The 22,099-nt window shown below is 45.2% G+C and overlaps 1 protein-coding gene across 5 annotated transcripts in view; it reads right to left on the bottom strand.

The window, feature by feature from the left end:
- The window catches only part of LOC118360257 (inositol 1,4,5-trisphosphate receptor type 3-like), a 75,499-nt gene that overhangs the window by 32,069 nt on the left and 21,331 nt on the right, over nucleotides 1-22,099 (bottom strand). For 4 of the 5 annotated variants that reach the window (XR_008082744.1, XM_052481675.1, XM_052481677.1 and 1 more), the window contains exons 2-17: nucleotides 14,584-14,654; nucleotides 12,847-12,968; nucleotides 7,305-7,391; nucleotides 3,587-3,745; nucleotides 3,293-3,391; nucleotides 2,827-2,910; nucleotides 2,488-2,634; nucleotides 2,278-2,373; nucleotides 2,069-2,128; nucleotides 1,829-1,968; nucleotides 1,642-1,741; nucleotides 1,386-1,546; nucleotides 1,033-1,174; nucleotides 717-878; nucleotides 338-510; nucleotides 109-228 (exon numbers count right to left, since the gene is read on the bottom strand). Coding sequence is in view for 4 of the 5 variants with exons in the window: in XM_052481675.1 (XP_052337635.1) it covers nucleotides 109-228; nucleotides 338-510; nucleotides 717-878; nucleotides 1,033-1,174; nucleotides 1,386-1,546; nucleotides 1,642-1,741; nucleotides 1,829-1,968; nucleotides 2,069-2,128; nucleotides 2,278-2,373; nucleotides 2,488-2,634; nucleotides 2,827-2,910; nucleotides 3,293-3,391; nucleotides 3,587-3,745; nucleotides 7,305-7,391; nucleotides 12,847-12,968; nucleotides 14,584-14,654 (1,923 nt within the window). In the remaining variant the exon portion in view is untranslated. The remainder of the gene's footprint in view (nucleotides 1-108; nucleotides 229-337; nucleotides 511-716; nucleotides 879-1,032; nucleotides 1,175-1,385; nucleotides 1,547-1,641; nucleotides 1,742-1,828; nucleotides 1,969-2,068; nucleotides 2,129-2,277; nucleotides 2,374-2,487; nucleotides 2,635-2,826; nucleotides 2,911-3,292; nucleotides 3,392-3,586; nucleotides 3,746-7,304; nucleotides 7,392-12,846; nucleotides 12,969-14,583; nucleotides 14,655-22,099) is intronic. The other variant, XM_052481676.1, reaches the window with a different exon arrangement.

The raw sequence follows: 22,099 nt of genomic DNA, 5'->3' as shown, positions 1-22,099 counted from the left end.
AACCCAGAAGAAAACACACACACACACACACAGAGAGGCCATTGCATGTCAACTGTATTTGCTTTTGTGTGTGTAGGAATATACACAGTAAAGAAGAGCACCACTAACTCAGTCTTGATGAGAATGTCTTGGTTCCTGGGATCCAGCACACACTTACAGATCAACTCCTGAGTTACAGAAATGGCCACGTTATTGGACACACAAAGATCTGACAAGTAGTCCAGAAACCTGAGGGGAAACAGGCCAATGTTTAAGTTACACCACAAAGGTTATGAATTAACATAAATATTATTTGAATATTAGTTTGGGGGGGTAGGGGGGGGGTCTCTCTCCTCACCTGGGTTCCCTGTTCTTGCGGACCAGGCTAACGAAGGTCTCCACCTCCTTCTTAGTGATGTGTTTCTCCAGCAGCTTGCGGTTGTTGTGCAGCAGGGCTGTGATGGTGTCCTCAGCCAGGATGTCATAGCCAATCTGAGACTGCATCAACCCAAACTGCTTGGCTATGTGTTCCTGAGGGAGGGGCAGAGTGGGGATTTTTTTTTTGTGCTGTCAGCCACTTTGTGTATCATCCAAGTGGACTGTTGCTCTACATTCAGCTTCAGCATTTAGCTTCAGCATTTAGCAGCTAAAGAGGCCCAGGGATAAATCATTTTATATTGGGTCAGGAAAAGTAATCTACCCTGTTACAGAATGTGAGTCGATGTGGTGTACAGTACCTGGTTCTTGCGGTAGTCCTGCTGTGAATGTCGCAGCACCCGGTAACAGAGGCGAAACATGTACTGGTAAGGGGAATTCTTCTGGTCTGACAGCTCCTCCAATCGCAGCAATGGGCCTTCTGCCCCTTTATCCTTGAACGGGGCCTTCAGGATCCCAAAGATCTGTGGCGGGACAAAATAATGAAGAAATATTCAAGGTAACATGTGACAATATGGATATAATTATGACAAGAAAAGATAATCATATTAGTGATCACCGATCTGATGTTTAGGCAGGAGCCATTACACTAGGCTTGTTTAAAATGGTTCTTCTGACCTGTTTGAGGATGTTTTGTTCCCTCATGAGTTTCTGTCTCTCTCGGTTGACCTTGGTCATCACCACATCTAGCACAACCTGACCGCTGTTGGGCGTGTCCACCACAAAGAACACCAGATCCTCTAGCAGCTTAATGGCAAACCTACAGTGTCAAGGAAAAGGACACACACACACACACAGCTGTTACTGGTCTGGCCAGGGAACTAACCCTATTGACTGCTACAGTGCTAGCTCTTAAAATACTGACCTCAATCAAGTAGAACGGAGAGGAAACAGACCAAAAGCTTTCTTTCATAAAAATGGTTTGATTTCATGGATATATTTTTGTTAAGCCTTTTCTGCAGACACTTTACCTTCTGTCATTGGGGCTGATAAATCCCTCGTTAAACCTGTCCACTACGGTGCTCAACATGAAACTGGCATCGTTGGCAAAGTCCAGGTCCCGGATCTCCATCACTGGCACTGACACGATGGCAAAGGCCTCCTTATCCTCTTTGGTAGGACAGGTGCCCAGCTGAGAGAGGGACATGGAACAGAAAAACTGTCTGTTGTCTGACAGGAAGTCAGTGTCAAGTGACAGTGAGTTTACAACAAACAGCCTGTACCTACCATGAGTCTAATAGGTCTCTCCTCATCTATATCTATGGGCACGTTGGTACTCTGGATCCACGTGTTGGTGCATAGGTGTCTGAGGCGCACATACGAATTCCTGAGAGGAAGAAAGTTTACAATAGAGAGCCAGTGAAACATACTGTAAGTCTTTGCTGTATGGTACAGAGTCGATGCAGTACACTACCTTGGCACAAAGGAGTCTGTTTTCTGCAGAGTTGTGGGGTCTAGCTCAAACAAAGAGGCAATGTCATTCCCATGTGGCATAGCCGACAGCTTGTACTTGATCCTCTCGCCCAATATCTTCAGTTTTCTTCTACTGTCCTGCTACAGAGGGCAGGGGTCAGGGTTTAACACAGTAACACTGACTGTCAGCATTACACCGGCATGAGTAACCCTAGACAGTCAAATAATATAGTGTGCGTACCGTATCTTCGATCACCGACGTCTGGATTTCAACCCCGTCACCTTTGTAACCCGGATTTTCCTAAAGCAACGATAACAACACATCGATGCTCTGAGGTAAAACGACCCAAACGTCAATACACCAATTTAAATTAATAGCATCACTACAATGAACCACAACGTGGTGACTAAAAGCCGTGGTCCAATAAGCAGTATTTATCAGGGTGTTACCTCAGCTGCCAGGTAACTCCCTGTGGCAAGGTGTTTAAAACGATAGAGAGTGTTCCAGTGTCCAGCCCCTCCTCGACACGGATCATGATGCACCACCTTGTGGGGTGGGGGGGGGGGAGAAATCACACCATCAAAAACAAACCTCAGGTCATTCCTTAAACCATTTAGCTACGGTACAACAGAGCATATTGTGTGTGTGTGTGTACCAACCTCCACTTCCCACAGGGCATTGGAGCTGGTGGCAGAGGTAGCAGACTGGCGCAGGGTGGTACGGAGGAACACATGCAGCTTGACCTTGTACTCGTCACAGGTCAGGAACTTCTCCTGCTCCGCATGGAACAACCGCACCACATCCCCCTGACAGGACACAGCAGCAAAGTGATGCATTCATCTCAAGCTGGAGGTTCTAATGCTATTATTCGTGTTAGAGAGTGAAGAAGAAATAGATCACAGTGATAGATGGTGTTTTGGCAATGTTAACACATGTTTCCCATGCCAATAAAGCCCTTGAATTGAATTGAATTGGTGTACGTCAAGGATGTTACTTACTCCTTTCAAGACCTCATCCTTATGGTCACTGAACATCATGAACAGGTTGATCTTCCAGCTGGTGTTGCTGTTCACAGAGTTCACCTGCAGAGGGACACACACACACACACCATGGCACACCTGTTGCATCTACAGTAGACTCATCTGGATAACCCAGAGCTAAAATCTCAACGAGTAGATCTGTTTCACAAGAGATTATCATTACAGCTATTCATCATTGCCATCAGTAACAACTGTTTTGTGTGTGTGTGTGTGTGTGTGTGTGTGTGTGTGTGTGTGTGTGTGTGTGTGTGTGTGTGTGTGTGTGTGTGTGTGTGTGTGTGTGTGTGTGTGTGTGTGTGTGTGTGTGTGTGTGTGTGTGTGTTCGGTGCGTGGGTGGGTGTGACAGGAAGAAGCCTCACTCTTCCAGAGAGTTTGCCATGGATGAATCAGACGATATGGTTATGACGACAGAACTCTCCATTACCTCTTTGCATCCAGTGTGGTCGGAGAGCTCATAGTTGCTGGCGTGTAGGGGCTGGCCTGCATTCACTGGGTTCAGGATCACCTTGTCTCCCACCACTACCTGCAAGACAACACATGACCAGACTGGTTGCGGTTATGTACCTTGGATGACTGATAATTCAACAAGCCAATGCTATAATTGTCAGTATCCTTCTGGATAGTGGTTATGGTACTTTTCTTGGTGAAGCTAACATTTTAGGTTAGTGTGTATTAATGTCATTTGAGTCTGTACTGTAATACGAGTTAGTTGAGTTACATTGTCTCCGTTGGCCCTTAGCTTCCAGAAGGGTTGGATGAACATCCAGGAGCCCTCATTCCCCATCCCGTCCAGGGTGACCCGCATGGCATTCTTCTCCAGCAGGGCAGGCAGACGCTTATTCACAGTCAGGTATTTATTACTCTTCATATGCAGCAGCTGTCAGCCAGGATACGTAAACACACAAAAAGACAGGCACACAGGCCACTGTTAAAACCTCCCCCCAAAAAAAATCACTCACTTTCATATCATGTCTGTGATAATGTGCTGTTATGACAGTAGGTTGACATGGATAGAATGCACCACTATCCTATTAAGAATGGGAATCAGCCAGTCAGGGAACCACTTAAGAAAGCATGGTTGGAAGACCAAGATAAATAGTACTAAAACCATGTATCGACAGACAGGATTCCCACCAGATGTTGTCATTCAGAGACTATGCTGTCTCAGACATTTCAATAGGAGATAATGAAGGGGAAAGTAGCACACCTGTCCTCGCTGAAGCTTATTATGGTTAAAAAGAGATTAAAAAATGAGAATTAGGGTTGCAAACTTCCTGGGAATTTTCAATAAATTCCCTGGTTTTTCCCAGAAATCCTGGTTGGAGGATTATGCATTTCCTGCTTATTCCCTCTAACTAGGATTCCCGGAAACCAGAGAATTTATTGAACATTCACAGAATGTTACAACTCTAAGGAGAACAAAGAACTGGGGGAAACCTGAGGAAGGGTGAGGGTGTGTCCAGACCTTAGAAGCACATCAGTAAATCCCCAAAGCTAAATTAGACCTTACTTCCTGGAAGATAAAGTGACTGCAGGTCACAGCAGGTTAGTTGTACTGCATTGTATGCTTGTCATTGTGATAACCCCAAGGTGTGCTGTGTGTACTCGCTGCACAGCCATTAACAGATTACAGCTAGTGATCTCCAGAGAGACAGACTCCCCTTTTGTCTTCAACCCTCCCCTACCTCTCCCCCCTCAGTCCGTCAGAAGGACATCTACACTACACAGTTGAATCACACCTATAATGTCTGCCCAGATCAGCGAGGGCTCTTAACATAGACTCTTCACTGTGTGTCCCACCATTCTGTAAGTGTATTCATCTTCAGATAGCTAGGTGGGACAACCACATATCAGGGTCATTGTAAGTGTATTCATCTCCAGATAGCTAGGTGGGACAACCACATATCAGGGTCATTGTAAGTGTATTCATCTTCAGATAGCTAGGTGGGACAACCACATATCAGGGTCATTGTAAGTGTATTCATCTTCAGATAGCTAGGTGGGACAACCACATATCAGGGTCATTGTAAGTGTATTCATCTTCAGATAGCTAGGTGGGACAACCACATATCAGGGTCATTGTAAGTGTATTCATCTTCAGATAGCTAGGTGGGACAACCACATATCAGGGTCATTGTAAGTGTATTCATCTTCAGATAGCTAGGTGGGACAACCACATATCAGGGTCATTGTAAGATACACAACCCAACCAAGCCGCACTGCTTCTTAACACAGCGCGCATCCAACCCGGAAGCCAGACGCACCGATGTGTGGGAAGAAACACAGTGCCCCTGGCGACCTTGGTTAGCGCGCACTGCGCCCGGCCCGCCACAGGAGTCGCTAGTGCGTGATGAGACAAGGATATCCCTACCGGCCAAGCCCTCCCTAACCCGGACGACGCTAGGCTAATTGTGCGTCGCCCCACGGACCTCCCGGTCACGGCCGCTTACAACAGAGGCTGGGCGCGAACCCAGCGTCTCTGATGGCATAGCTGGCGCTGCAGTACAGCGCCCTTAACCACTGCGTTTGTGGGAGGCCCCAGAACGTTTGTTTCTGAACATTCTCCGAAATATTTGAGAAACATTCCCAATGTCAAACCAGTTGGAGAACAATCCTAGAACACTACTAAAATGTCAATTAAATGTAAACACGTTTGAACTTTTAGGAAAAGTTCTGTTAATTAAAAGTAAATACCTAGAAAATAATGTTTGTCATTTAATGTGTTGAGAATGTTCCAAAGCCAAGCAACTATCCTGCACCATTTCCCAGAACGTTGTGGGAAGGTTGTAACATAACCTTAGGACAACCACACTCTCACCAAGCTCTATGTGACATATGGTTCTCTGAACGTTGGGTGCTCGCTGGGTGCATACTTGCTGAAAGTGATTCAACACACAGGTATTCTGGGACCACTCCCTGATCGATACTGTGCAGGTGTGCTCAAACCCTTCACCAGACACATTACTGATTGGTGATCTGCAGACCCATCACACAGAATGTGCAGGTGTGCTCAAACCCTTCACCAGACACATTACTGACTGGTGATCTGCAGACCCATCACACAGAATGTGCAGGTGTGCTCAAACCCTTCACCAGACACATTACTGATTGGTGATCTGCAGACTCATCACACTGACAATGTGCAGGTGTGCTCAAACCCTTTACCAGACACATTACTGACTGGTGATCTGCAGACTCATCACACTGACAATGTGCAGGTGTGCTCAAACCCTTCACCAGACACATTACTGACTGGTGATCTGCAGACTCATCACACTGACAATGTGGAGGTGTGCTCAAACCCTTCACCAGACACATTACTGACTGGTGATCTGCAGACTCATCACACTGACAATGTGCAGGTGTGCTCAAACCCTTCACCAGACACATTACTGACTGGTGATCTGCAGACTCATCACACTGACAATGTGGAGGTGTGCTCAAACCCTTCACCAGACACATTACTGACTAATCCAATCGCATTACGCTGCTGCTACTCTCTTATTAACTATGCATAGTCACTTTAATAAACCCACCTACATGTATATACTACCTCAATTACCTCAAATAAACATTGACTCTACCAGTACCCTCTGTATATAGCCTCACTATTGTTATTTACTGCTGCTCTTTAAATTATTTGTTACTTTTATCTCACTTTTTTTTGTGGGTATTTTCTTAAAACTGCATTCTTGGTTAGGGGCTCGTAAGTAAGCATTTCACTGTAAGGTCTACTACACCTGTTGTGTTTGGCGCTTGATTTGATTTGTTTGATGTATTTGATATTGTTCCACTCATTCCCCTCCAGAGATTACCACGAGCCCGTCCTCCCCAGTTAAGGTGCCACCAACCTCCTGTGCTCAACAGTGCTGCTGGGAATGCAGACCTTACCTGAATGTGTGCTGCTGATAATGCAGACCTTACCTGAATGTGTGCTGCTGATAATGCAGACCTTACCTGAATGTGTGCTGCTGATAATGCAGACCTTACCTGAATGTGTGCTGCTGATAATGCAGACCTTACCTGAATGTGTGCTGCTGATAATGCAGACCTTACCTGAATGTGTGCTGCTGATAATGCAGACCTTACCTGAATGTGTGCTGCTGATAATGCAGACCTTACCTGAATGTGTGCTGCTGATAATGCAGAACTAGAACTGTGTTCTACCTTACCTGAATGTGTGCTGCTGATAATGCAGACCTTACCTGAATGTGTGCTGCTGATAATGCAGACCTTACCTGAATGTGTGCTGCTGATAATGCAGACCTTACCTGAATGTGTGCTGCTGATAATGCAGACCTTACCTGAATGTGTGCTGCTGATAATGCAGACCTTACCTGAATGTGTGCTGCTGGGAATGCAGACCTTACCTGAATGTGTGCTGCTGGGAATGCAGACCTTACCCGAATGTGTGCTGCTGGGAATGCAGACCTTACCTGAATGACAGTGCCGTATTTTACTACATCGCCATGGACCTTCTTGTTTTCGGTCTCGTTCTGTTTTTGCTCCAGATTAGAGGCATGCTGTGGAGAACAAGGAAAGGTTTCATCAGTGTCCAATGTATTGTCTCTAACCTGATGGTATGATCCTTGTTCTACTGTTTCTAACCTGATGGTATGATCCGTGTTCTACGGTCTCTAACCTGATGGTATGATCCGTGTTCTACTGTTTCTAACCTGATGGTATGATCCTTGTTCTACTGTTTCTAACCTGATGGTATGATCCGTGTTCTACTGTTTCTAACCTGATGGTATGATCCTTGTTCTACTGTTTCTAACCTGATGGTATGATCCTTGTTCTACTGTTTCTAACCTGATGGTATGACCCTTGTTCTACTGTTTCTAACCTGATGGTATGACCCTTGTTCTATTGTCTCTAACCTGATGGTATGACCCTTGTTCTACTGTTTCTAACCTGATGGTATGACCTGTGTTCTACTGTTTCTAACCTGATGGTATGACCTGTGTTCTACTGTTTCTAGCCTGGCCGTAGGACCTGTGTTCTACTGTTTCTAGCCTGGCGGTATGACCTGTGTTCTACTGTTTCTAACCTGATGGTATGACCTGTGTTCTACTGTTTCTAACCTGATGGTATGATCCGTGTTCTACTGTTTCTAACCTGATGGTATGATCCTTGTTCTACTGTTTCTAACCTGATGGTATGACCTGTGTTCTACAGTTTCTAGCCTGGCAGTATGATCCTTGTTCTACTGTTTCTAACCTGACGGTATGACCCTTGTTCTACTGTTTCTAACCTGACGGTATGACCTGTGTTCTACAGTTTCTAGCCTGGCGGTATGATCCTTGTTCTACTGTTTCTAACCTGATGGTATGACCTGTGTTCTACAGTTTCTAGCCTGGCGGTATGATCCATGTTCTGCTGTCTCTAACCTGATGGTATGATCCGTGTTCTACTGTCTCTAACCTGATGGTATGGTCCGTGTTCTACTGTCTCTAACCTGATGGTATGACCTGTGTTCTACTGTTTCTAACCTGTTGGTATGATCCTTGTTCTACTGTTTCTAACCTGTTGGTATGATCCTTGTTCTACTGTTTCTAACCTGATGGTATGACCTGTGTTCTACTGTTTCTAACCTGATGGTATGATCCGTGTTCTACTGTTTCTAACCTGATGGTATGACCTGTGTTCTACTGTTTCTAACCTGTTGGTATGATCCGTGTTCTACTGTCTCTAACCTGATGGTATGATCCGTGTTCTACTGTCTCTAACCTGATGGTATGATCCGTGTTCTACTGTTTCTAACCTGATGGTATGATCCGTGTTCTACTGTCTCTAACCTGATGGTATGATCCGTGTTCTACTGTTTCTAACCTGATGGTATGATCCGTGTTCTACTGTCTCTAACCTGAAGGTATGATCCGTGTTCTACTGTTTCTAACCTGATGGTATGATCCGTGTTCTACTGTCTCTAACCTGATGGTATGACCTGTGTTCTACTGTTTCTAACCTGTTGGTATGATCCTTGTTCTACTGTTTCTAACCTGTTGGTATGATCCTTGTTCTACTGTTTCTAACCTGATGGTATGATCCGTGTTCTACTGTTTCTAACCTGATGGTATGACCTGTGTTCTACTGTTTCTAACCTGATGGTATGATCCGTGTTCTACTGTTTCTAACCTGATGGTATGACCTGTGTTCTACTGTTTCTAACCTGATGGTATGATCCGTGTTCTACTGTCTCTAACCTGATGGTATGGTCCGTGTTCTACTGTCTCTAACCTGATGGTATGACCTGTGTTCTACTGTTTCTAACCTGTTGGTATGATCCTTGTTCTACTGTTTCTAACCTGTTGGTATGATCCTTGTTCTACTGTTTCTAACCTGATGGTATGACCTGTGTTCTACTGTTTCTAACCTGATGGTATGATCCGTGTTCTACTGTTTCTAACCTGATGGTATGACCTGTGTTCTACTGTTTCTAACCTGTTGGTATGATTCGTGTTCTACTGTCTCTAACCTGATGGTATGATCCGTGTTCTACTGTCTCTAACCTGATGGTATGATCCGTGTTCTACTGTTTCTAACCTGATGGTATGACCTGTGTTCTACTGTTTCTAACCTGATGGTATGACCTGTGTTCTACTGTTTCTAACCTGATGGTATGATCCGTGTTCTACTGTCTCTAACCTGTTGGTATGATCCTTGTTCTACTGTTTCTAACCTGTTGGTATGATCCTTGTTCTACTGTTTCTAATCTGATGGTATGATCCGTGTTCTACTGTTTCTAACCTGATGGTATGACCTGTGTTCTACTGTTTCTAACCTGATGGTATGATCTGTGTTCTACTGTTTCTAACCTGATGGTATGACCTGTGTTCTACTGTTTCTAACCTGATGGTATGATCCGTGTTCTACTGTCTCTAACCTGATGGTATGATCCGTGTTCTACTGTTTCTAACCTGATGGTATGATCCTTGTTCTACTGTTTCTAACCTGATGGTATGATCCGTGTTCTACTGTTTCTAACCTGATGGTATGATCCTTGTTCTACTGTTTCTAACCTGATGGTATGATCCTCGTTCTACTGTCTCTAACCTGGTGGTATGATCCTTGTTCTACTGTTTCTAACCTGACGGTATGACCCTTGTTCTACTGTTTCTAACCTGACGGTATGACCTGTGTTCTACAGTTTCTAGCCTGGCGGTATGATCCTTGTTCTACTGTTTCTAACCTGATGGTATGACCTGTGTTCTACAGTTTCTAGCCTGGCGGTATGATCCATGTTCTGCTGTCTCTAACCTGATGGTATGATCCGTGTTCTACTGTCTCTAACCTGATGGTATGGTCCGTGTTCTACTGTCTCTAACCTGATGGTATGACCTGTGTTCTACTGTTTCTAACCTGTTGGTATGATCCTTGTTCTACTGTTTCTAACCTGTTGGTATGATCCTTGTTCTACTGTTTCTAACCTGATGGTATGACCTGTGTTCTACTGTTTCTAACCTGATGGTATGATCCGTGTTCTACTGTTTCTAACCTGATGGTATGACCTGTGTTCTACTGTTTCTAACCTGTTGGTATGATCCGTGTTCTACTGTCTCTAACCTGATGGTATGATCCGTGTTCTACTGTCTCTAACCTGATGGTATGATCCGTGTTCTACTGTTTCTAACCTGATGGTATGATCCGTGTTCTACGGTCTCTAACCTGATGGTATGATCCGTGTTCTACTGTTTCTAACCTGATGGTATGATCCTTGTTCTACTGTTTCTAACCTGATGGTATGATCCGTGTTCTACTGTTTCTAACCTGATGGTATGATCCGTGTTCTACTGTTTCTAACCTGGCGGTATGACCTGTGTTCTACTGTTTCTAACCTGATGGTATGATCCTTGTTCTACTGTTTCTAACCTGATGGTATGACCTGTGTTCTACTGTTTCTAACCTGACGGTATGACCTGTGTTCTACTGTTTCTAACCTGTTGGTATGATCCTTGTTCTACTGTTTCTAACCTGTTGGTATGATCCTTGTTCTACTGTTTCTAACCTGATGGTATGACCTGTGTTCTACTGTTTCTAACCTGATGGTATGATCCGTGTTCTACTGTTTCTAACCTGATGGTATGACCTGTGTTCTACTGTTTCTAACCTGTTGGTATGATCCGTGTTCTACTGTCTCTAACCTGATGGTATGATCCGTGTTCTACTGTCTCTAACCTGATGGTATGATCCGTGTTCTACTGTTTCTAACCTGATGGTATGATCCGTGTTCTACTGTCTCTAACCTGATGGTATGATCCGTGTTCTACTGTTTCTAACCTGATGGTATGATCCGTGTTCTACTGTCTCTAACCTGATGGTATGACCTGTGTTCTACTGTTTCTAACCTGTTGGTATGATCCTTGTTCTACTGTTTCTAACCTGTTGGTATGATCCTTGTTCTACTGTTTCTAACCTGATGGTATGATCCGTGTTCTACTGTTTCTAACCTGATGGTATGACCTGTGTTCTACTGTTTCTAACCTGATGGTATGATCCGTGTTCTACTGTTTCTAACCTGATGGTATGACCTGTGTTCTACTGTTTCTAACCTGTTGGTATGATCCGTGTTCTACTGTCTCTAACCTGATGGTATGATCCGTGTTCTACTGTCTCTAACCTGATGGTATGATCCGTGTTCTACTGTTTCTAACCTGATGGTATGATCCGTGTTCTACTGTTTCTAACCTGATGGTATGACCTGTGTTCTACTGTTTCTAACCTGTTGGTATGATCCGTGTTCTACTGTCTCTAACCTGATGGTATGATCCTTGTTCTACTGTTTCTAACCTGATGGTATGATCCATGTTCTACTGTTTCTAACCTGATGGTATGACCTGTGTTCTACTGTTTCTAACCTGATGGTATGATCTGTGTTCTACTGTTTCTAACCTGATGGTATGACCTGTGTTCTACTGTTTCTAACCTGATGGTATGATCCGTGTTCTACTGTCTCTAACCTGATGGTATGATCCGTGTTCTACTGTTTCTAACCTGATGGTATGATCCTTGTTCTACTGTTTCTAACCTGATGGTATGATCCGTGTTCTACTGTTTCTAACCTGATGGTATGATCCGTGTTCTACTGTTTCTAACCTGATGGTATGACCTGTGTTCTACTGTTTCTAACCTGTTGGTATGATCCGTGTTCTACTGTCTCTAACCTGATGGTATGATCCTTGTTCTACTGTTTCTAACCTGATGGTATGATCCGTGTTCTACTGTTTCTAACCTGATGGTATGACCTGTGTTCTACTGTTTCTAACCTGATGGTATGATCTGTGTTCTACTGTTTCTAACCTGATGGTATGACCTGTGTTCTACTGTTTCTAACCTGATGGTATGATCCGTGTTCTACTGTCTCTAACCTGGCGGTATGACCTGTGTTCTACTGTTTCTAACCTGATGGTATGATCCTTGTTCTACTGTTTCTAACCTGATGGTATGACCCTTGTTCTACTGTTTCTAACCTGATGGTATGACCTGTGTTCTACTGTTTCTAGCCTGACGGTATGATCCTTGTTCTACTGTTTCTAGCCTGACGGTATGATCCTTGTTCTACTGTTTCTAGCCTGACGGTATGATCCTTGTTCTACTGTTTCTAGCCTGACGGTATGATCCTTGTTCTACTGTTTCTAGCCTGACGGTATGATCCTTGTTCTACTGTTTCTAGCCTGACGGTATGATCCTTGTTCTACTGTTTCTAGCCTGACGGTATGATCCTTGTTCTACTGTTTCTAGCCTGACGGTATGATCCTTGTTCTACTGTTTCTAGCCTGACGGTATGATCCTTGTTCTACTGTTTCTAGCCTGACGGTATGATCCTTGTTCTACTGTTTCTAGCCTGACGGTATGATCCTTGTTCTACTGTTTCTAGCCTGGCGGTATGACCTGTGTTCTACTGTTTCTAGCCTGGCGCTATGACCTGTGTTCTACTGTTTCTAGCCTGGCGGTATGACCCTTGTAAGTATCTTTTACCTGTAGTTTCTGAAGTAGCACCACATCAGCAATCTTGTCCTTCTCATGCTTGGCCTGCTTGGCTTTCCAGAACTGTTTCTGTGCAGAGTAGCGGTTCATGGGACACACTTTGAAGAGGCAGTCTAAGACAAAATAGTGTGATTTAAAGAGTTAAGATTGCTAATAAGGGGACTGGTGAGTATTCAATGTTGTAGATGTTTTGGTTAAAAATATTAAAAACCTGTTTCATATAATGTGTGTGTGTGTGGGGGGGGGGCACTGTCTAGTGAGGCACTGTTTTACAATGCCAAGATGGCTGCCACTCTCCTGAGCATCTATGTACTTTATAGCAAAGATGAGCTGTGTCACTGTCTGAGCAAATGTATATCGCTTCCACATTAAATGAATAGTTTGCTTAGGGAAGAAGAAAACGGTTATTTGCCCCACACCCACCATAGGGGAGAGTGGATCTGGGTGTCAGGTAAATATTGACTCTCCTCATCCTCAGAGGGATATCCTGTTTTTAAAGGAGCCTAATACTAGTATTGGAGATGAAGGACATCAGCTGACGGTCTGTGTGCTCTGCTCTGTGAGTACAGTAGTTGTTACCTGTCACACAGGTCTGGCAGGGAGGTTATATCAGCACCATAACTGAAAACGTCCTTAAAATGCATGTCGCCCCCCTCAGCAATATTGAAATGTCAACTTTGATACAGTCGAGTTGTGGCAGGCACTGGAGGCTGTAGCACCTTAATTGGGGAGGACAGGGCTCGTGGTAATGGCTGGAGCGCAATTAGTGGAATGCTATCAAATACATCAAACATGATCTTCTATGTGTTTGAAACCATTCCATTCCATTCGCTCCATTCTGGCCATTATTATGATCAGTCCTCCCATCACCAGCCTCCAGTGGTAGCAGGATAAATCTTTATAAAGGGAATCATGCAAACTACTGACAGAATATTCGGGGTGGCAGGGTAGCCTAGTGGTTAGAGTGTAGAGGTGGCAGGGTAGCCTAGTGGTTAGAGCGTAGAGGTGGCAGGGTAGCCTAGTGGTTAGAGCGTTGGACTAGTAACTGGAAGGTTGAAAGTTCAAACCCCCGAGCTCACAAGGTACAATGCTGTCGTTCTGCCCCTGAACAGGCAGTTAACCCACTGTTCCTCGGCCGTCATTGAAAATAAGAATGTGTTCTTAACTGACTTGCCCAGTTAAATAAAAAATAAAATATTAGTCATATAAAAACCATCATATGGGAAACAATTAGTGTTTTTTAGACTGTACTGGACAGTATTGCTGAGACTTCTGGGACAACAAAATGTTTACTTCGATGGGCAAGTTGTCTTGTCTGTTTAAACTGAGATCCACGGAGTATGACATCAATGAACCTTCGATCAGACAGAAATGCACGGAATGCGTGTCACCCCAGTGATGGAATCAGAGACAACTAAGTGTGGGTTAGGAAAAAAAGTGTATGCTGTCTTCATTTGGAGTCTGTTCTCTCTGGTGCCCATATCAAGCTGAGTAGGCAGAGCTGTACATTCCCCGTATGTCACAGTCATGGGCACACTGAGTCACAAGCAAACACACAACAACATATTGTGAATCACTCTCACAAACACATAGGGAAGTACGCATGCACACATGTACATAACACTCCCACAATGCACCCACACACATGCACCCACACACATGCACCCACACACATGCACCCACACACTACATTGTAGGCCTAAAAAAAAATGTGAATACTAATCTGACCTCTGAACTTCTTGGGGGGATTGTCCAGGTCCCCTGCAGCTGGCTCTACCACACATCTGTCATCCACTAACCTGGGGAGAAACACAACAGACAGGAGATCAACACTTGCACTGCAGTGTTTGTTGACGTACCCCTGAAATCCACAGCCCCCCCATGGATTTACTCCAGGTCTCATTGTGGTCAGACTTCAGTAGCTAACCACTGTGAGAGCTAGTGACTTAAAGGACTTGCTAGTGACGTAGTCAAATTACCTAGTGGCCTCATGGGTGGAATGTTAATATTTTTCATAATCAACAAAAATATATTTTGGTCTGAAAATCAAATACTTATATTCCACCATAATTTGCAAATAAATTAATTAAAAATCCTACAATGTGATTTTCTGGATAATTTTCCCCCTCATTTTGTCTGTCATAGTTGAAGTGTACCTATGATAAAATACAGGCCTCTCATCTTTTTAAGTGGGAGAACTTGCACAATTGGTGGCTGACTAAATACTTTTTGTCCCACTGTATATAAAGTGTAATCTTGGGATGCAAACTCAAGACAAAGGAGATGATTGTGGTCTACAGTAAAAGGAGTACAGAGCCACGCCCCCATTCTCATCGACGGGGCTGTAGAGGAGCAGGTTGAGAGTTTCAAGTTCCTTGGTGTCCACATCACCAACAAACTAACTTGGTCCAAGCACACCAAGACAGTCGTGAAGAGGGACTGAAAAGGTTTGGCGTGGGTCCTCAGATCCTCAAAAGGTTCTACAGCTGCACCATTGAGAGCATCACTGCCTGGTATGGCAACTGCTTGGCCTCCGACCGCAAGGTACTACAAACAGTAGTGCGTATGGCCCAGAACATCACTGGGGCCAAGCTTCCTGCCATCTAGGACCTCTATACCAGGCGGTGTCAGAGGAAGGCCCTAAAAATTGTCAAAGACTCCAGCCTCCCTAGTCAGAGACTGTTCTCTCTGCTACTGCACAGCAAGCGGTACCGGAGCGCCGAGTCTAGGTCCAAGAGGCTTCTAAACAGCTTCTACCCCAAGCCATAAAACTCCTGAACATCTAATCAAAAGGCTACCCAGACTATTTGCACCCCCCTCTTTTACACTGCTGCTACTCTGTTATTATCTATGCCAATTGTCACTTCAATAACTCCACCTACATGTACCTACTACCTAAATTACATCGACTCTGTACCGGTACCCCTGTATAAAGCCTCCACATTGACTCCACTGGTACCCCTGTATATAGCCTACACATTGACTCTGTACTGGTACCCCCTGTATATAGCCTCCACATTGACTCTGTACCGTAACACCCTGTATATAGCCTCCAACGTTTTTCCAAGATGGCGTAGCAATCGGACGTGTGTTTTGTCTTGTCCCGTCCTGTCTAGTGTAAATATAGTTTTCTTCGTTTTTTTTCTGTATATATTTCGTACATATTTTAATCTCACTTTCAAACTAGAGCTGAATATACTCTCCTGCAACCCGCATCACCCAATGTGGTACGGATCTGCTTTTTCCATACTTTACTTTAGAACCGGAACCACCATCAGAAGCTAGCCAGCTAACTAGCTACTAGCTCGTACTCAGTTAGCCATTGCTAGCGGTCTTCAAAGCTAACTAGGACACCAGCGCGACATCAACCCAGAGCATATCAGACTGCTCTTTCTCTACCACATCTCCGGGATTCCTACCGCAAGCTCTGAACCTTTACACCGGATCATCGCAACTAGCTAGCTGCAATCCGAGTGGCTACTCCTGGCTAACGTCTCTGTCCCAAAACAAGCTACAGTTAGCCTTGAGCTAAGCCCATCTCCCGACTAGCCGAAGAGGCCCAACAATACCTCTTTTGCCAATTGGCCTGGACCCTTTACTGCCGACACGGAGCCCCGCCGATCCATCACGACTGGTCCGCCGACATAATCGTCCGAGGTGGTTTCAACAGGCTTTTTCGTTGCGACATCGCCAAAGATCCATCTGCTGGCCAAGGCCCGCGAGCTTTCTGAAACGCTGTGTCTCCAGCTCACCCAGCGCACTAGAGCTCCTGTAGCATACTCCTGGGCTACAATTACCCGGGCCCGCGACCGGTCTGTCGATGTCACCGCAAGAAGAGGAATAAACAGACTCACCCCATCGCGACGTCCCCCAAAGGTTAGCTCTCTAGCCCTCGCTATCTCCCTGCTTGCTAATTCGGCCTGCTAACGGCTAGCTTGTCTAGCCCGGGCCTACGAACTGTTAGCTTGTTAGCACAGGCATGCTAACCATCTGGCTCACTGCATTCCAAACACTCTGAACCCATTTACTTTATATCTCTCTTTGATTTTTATTTTGTTTATACCTTCCGGAAACCTGCCCCACCCACTGTGATACGGAATCGCTATCACCTTTAATTTTTATTTTATTTTTATGACACACTCAAGAACCTCCAGACGCTAACCAGCTAACTAGCTACAAGCTATTTAGTCATTGTTAGTTTTTTTTTTTTTAAACCTGGATAACACTCGCCAGCCCAGCTTCCCTGCCCATCCACCGCTGCCCCTGGACACTGATCTCTCGGCTACATAGCTGACGACGCTGGACTGTCCATTAATCACGGTACTCCATTCTGCTTGTTTGTTTTATCTGTCGGCCCAGTTGCCTAGTCAACGCCATTTTACCTGCTGTTTGTTGTGCTAGCTGATTAGCCTCGCCTACTGTTTTTAGCTAGCTTTCCCAATTCAACACCTGTGATTACTGTATGCCTCGCTGTATGTCTCTCCCAAATGTCAATATGCCTTGTATACTGTTGTTCAGGTTAGTTATCATTGTTTTAGTTCACAATGGAGCCCCTAGATCCACTCTGCATACCCCTGTTACCTCCTTTGTCCCACCCCCCACACATGCGGTGACCTCACCCATTACAACCAGCATGTCCAGAGATACAACCTCTCTCATCATCACCCAGTGCCTGGGCTTACCTCCGCTGTACCCGCACCCCACCATACCCCTGTCTGCGCATTATGCCCTGAATATATTCTACCATGCCCAGAAACCTGCTCCTCTTATCCTCTGCCCCCAACGCTCTAGGCGACCAGTTTTGATAGCCTTTAGCCGCACCCTCATACTACTCCTTCTCTGTTCCGCGGGTGATGTGGAGGTAAACCCAGGCCCTGCATGTCCCCAGGTACCCTCATTTGTTGACTTCTGTGATCGAAAAAGTCTTGGTTTTATGCATGTCAACATCAGAAGCCTCCTCCCTAAGTTTGTTTTACTCACTGCTTTAGCACACTCTGCTAACCCTGATGTCCTTGCCGTGTCTGAATCCTGGCTCAGGAAGGCCACCAAAAATTCAGAGATTTCCATACCCAACTATAACATCTTCCGTCAAGATAGAACTGCCAAAGGGGGCGGAGTCGCAGTCTACTGCAGAGATAGCCTGCAAAGTAATGTCATACTTTCCAGGTCCATACCCAAACAGTTTGAACTACTAATTTTGAAAATTACTCTCTCCAGAAACAAGTCTCTCACTGTTGCCGCCTGCTACCGACCCCCGTCAGCTCCCAGCTGTGCCCTGGACACCATTTGTGAATTGATCGCCCCCATCTAGCTTCAGAGTTTGTTCTGTTAGGTGACCTAAACTGGGATATGCTTAACACCCCGGCAGTCCTACAATCTAAGCTAGATGCCCTCAATCTCACGCAAATCATCAAGGAACCCACCAGGTACAACCCTAACTCTGTAAACAAGGGCACCCTCATAGACGTCATCCTGACCAACTGGCCCTCCAAATATACCTCCGCTGTCTTCAACCAGGATCTCAGCGATCACTGCCTCATCGCCTGTATCCGCCACGGAGCCGCAGTCAAACGACCACCCTCATCACTGTCAAACGCTCCCTAAAACACTTCTGTGAGCAGGCCTTTCTAATCGACCTGGCCCGTGTATCCTGGAAGGACATTGACCTCATCCCGTCAGTTGAGGATGCCTGGTCATTCTTTAAAAGTAACTTCCTCACCATTTTGGATAAGCATGCTCCGTTCAAAAAATGCAGAACCAAGAACAGATACAGCCCTTGGTTCACTCCAGACCTGACTGCCCTCGACCAGCACAAAAACATCCTGTGGCGGACTGCAATAGCATCGAATAGCCCCCGTGATATGCAACTGTTCAGGGAAGTCAGGAACCAATACACGCAGTCAGTCAGGAAAGCTAAGGCCAGCTTCTTCAGGCAAAAGTTTGCATCCTGTAGCTCCAACTCCAAAAAGTTCTGGGACACTGTGAAGTCCATGGAGAACAAGAGCACCTCCTCCCAGCTGCCCACTGCACTGAGGCTAGGAAACACGGTCTCCACCGATAAATCCATGATTATCGAAAACTTCAATAAGCACTTCTCAACGGCTGGCCATGCCTTCCGCCTGGCTACTCCAACCTCGGCCAACAGCTCCCCCCCGTAGTTCCTCACCCAAGCCTCTCCAGGTTCTCCTTTACCCAAATCCAGATAGCAGATGTTCTGAAAGAGCTGCAAAACCTGGACCCGTACAAATCAGCTGGGCTTGACAATCTGGACCCGCTATTTCTGAAACTATCTGCCGCCATTGTCGCAACCCCTATTACCAGCCTGTTCAACCTCTCTTTCATATCGTCTGAGATCCCCAAGGATTGAAAGCTGCCGCAGTCATCCCCCTCTTCAAAGGAGGAGACACCCTGGACCCAAACTGCTATAGACCTATATCCATCCTGCCCTGCCTATCTAAGGTCTTCGAAAGCCAAGTCAACAAACAGGTCACTGACCATCTCGAATCCCACCGTACCTTCTCCGCTGTGCAATCTGGTTTCCGAGCCGGTCACGGGTGCACCTCAGCCACTCTCAAGGTACTAAATGATATCATAACCGCCATCGATAAAAGACAGTACTGTGCAGCCGTCTTCATCGACCTCGCCAAGGCTTTCGACTCTGTCAATCACCAAATTCTTATCGGCAGACTCAACAGCCTCGGTTTTTCGGATGACTGCCTTGCCTGGTTCACCAATTACTTTGCAGACAGAGTTCAGTGTGTCAAATCAGAGGGCATGCTGTCCGGTCCTCTGGCAGTCTCTATGGGGTGCCACAGGGTTCAATTCTCGGGCCGACTCTTTTCTCTGTATATATCAATGATGTTGCTCTTGCTGCGGGCGATTCCCTGATCCACCTCTACGCAGACGACACCATTCTATATACTTTCGGCCCGTCATTGGACACTGTGCTATCAAACCTCCAAACGAGCTTCAATGCCATACAGCACTCCTTCCGTGGCCTCCAACTGCTCTTAAACGCGAGTAAAACCAAATGCATGCTTTTCAACCGATCGCTGCCTGCACCCGCATGCCCGACTAGCATCACCACCCTGGATGGTTCCAACCTTGAATATGTGGTCATCTATAAGTACCTAGGTGTCTGGCTAGACTGCAAACTCTCCTTCCAGACTCACATCAAACATCTCCAATCAAAAATCAAATCCAGAGTCGGCTTTCTATTCCGCAACAAAGCCTCCTTCACTCACGCTGCCAAGCTTACCCTAGTAAAACTGACTATCCTACCGATCTTCGACTTCGGCGATGTCATCTACAAAATGGCTTCCAACACTCTACTCAGCAAACTGGATGCAGTCTATCACAGTGCCATCCGTTTTGTCACTAAAGCACCTTATACCACCCACCACTGCGACTTGTATGCTCTAGTCGGCTGGCCCTCACTACATATTCGTCGCCAGACCCACTGGCTCCAGGTCATCTACAAGTCCATGCTAGGTAAAGCTCCGCCTTATCTCAGTTCACTGGTCACGATGGCAACACCCATCCGTAGCACGCGCTCCAGCAGGTGTATCTCACTGATCATCCCTAAAGCCAACACCTCATTTGGCCGCCTTTCGTTCCAGTACTCTGCTGCCTGTGACTGGAACGAATTGCAAAATCGCTGAAGTTGGAGACTTTTATCTCCCTCACCAACTTCAAACATCAGCTATCCGAGCAGCTAACCGATCGCTGCAGCTGTACATAGTCTATAGGTAAATAGCTCACCCTTTTTCACCTACCTCATTCCCATACTGTTTTTATACTGTTTTTATTTATTTACTTTTCTGCTCTTTTGCACACCAATATCTCTACCTGTACATGCCCATCTGATCATTTATCACTCCAGTGTTAATCTGCAAAATTGTATTATTCGCCTACCTCCTCATGCCTTTTGCACACATTGTATATAGACTGCCCATTTTTTTCTACTGTGTTATTGACTTGCTAATTGTTTACTCCATGTGTAACTCTGTGTTGTCTGTTCACACTGCTATGCTTTATCTTGGCCAGGTCGCAGTTGCAAATGAGAACTTGTTCTCAACTAGCCTACCTGGTTAAATAAAGGTGAAATAAAAAAATAAAAAAACATTGACTCTGTACTGGTACCCCCTGTATATAGCCTCCACATTGACTCTGTACTGGTACCCCCTGTATATAGCCTCCACATTGACTCTGTACCGGTACCCCCTGTCTATAGCCTCCACATTGACAATTCGCCCAATTTTTCAGTTTTTGATTTGTTAAAAAGTTTGAAATATCCAATAAATGTCGTTTCACTTCATGATTGTGTCCCACTTGTTGTTGATTCTTCACAAAAATACAGTTTTATATCTTTATGTTTGAAGCCTGAAATGTGGCAAAAGCTCGCAAAGTTCAAGGGGGCCGAATACTTTCGCAAGGCACTGTATTTCAACACTGTATCTGTCCTGGCGTCTTCTTTTTTTAAGCCCATATGTCACGTTCTGACCTTAGTTCCTTTGTTTTGTCTGTGTTTTAGTATGGTCAGGGTGTGAGATGGGGTGGGCAGTCTGTTTGTTTTAGTATGGTCAGGGTGTGAGATGGGGTGGGCAGTCTGTTTGTTTTTCTATGTTGGTTTTTGTGTTCGGCCTAGTATGGTTCTCAATCAGAGGCAGGTGTCGTTAGTTGTCTCTGATTGAGAATCATACTTAGGTAGCCTTTTTCCACCTGGATTTTGTGGTTGTTTTATTTTCTGTTCAGTGTTTTTTCCAGCACCATTCAGGACTGTTCTTTTGTCTTTTTATTTATTGTTTCAGTGTTCAAGTACTTTATTAAAGAATATGGACACTTACCACGCTGAACCTTGGTCCTCACCTCCTTCCATAACCATAACCATGTGTGTGAGGTGTACACTTTTGTTTCAAAGTAGATTTGTTTAAGACTACCCTGATTTGGCCCACTGCAGTAAAAGATTAAAGGTCTTGCTAATGACTAGTGACTTAACCCCCTAGAGTCGATGTCACCGCCCCGCGCAAATCGAATTAGCATAATAATAACTACAACAAATACCCATAAAAATCTGTCAGTTTCAACTGGGGACATGTTTTTCTTTTTGCATCCACTGATGTCGCAATTCCGCATCTGAGGTGAAATGTGACAGAGCTACAGTGGTGTTTGTCAGACCATGAGACAGCCCATCTGAGGTGAAATGTGACAGAGCTGTAGTGGTGTTTGTCAGACCATGAGACAG

The sequence above is a fragment of the Oncorhynchus keta genome, chromosome 27 (genome assembly GCF_023373465.1).
Source record: "Oncorhynchus keta strain PuntledgeMale-10-30-2019 chromosome 27, Oket_V2, whole genome shotgun sequence".
NCBI classification, from domain to species: domain Eukaryota; kingdom Metazoa; phylum Chordata; class Actinopteri; order Salmoniformes; family Salmonidae; genus Oncorhynchus; species Oncorhynchus keta.
This window is presented reverse-complemented; position numbering and strand designations above follow the sequence as displayed.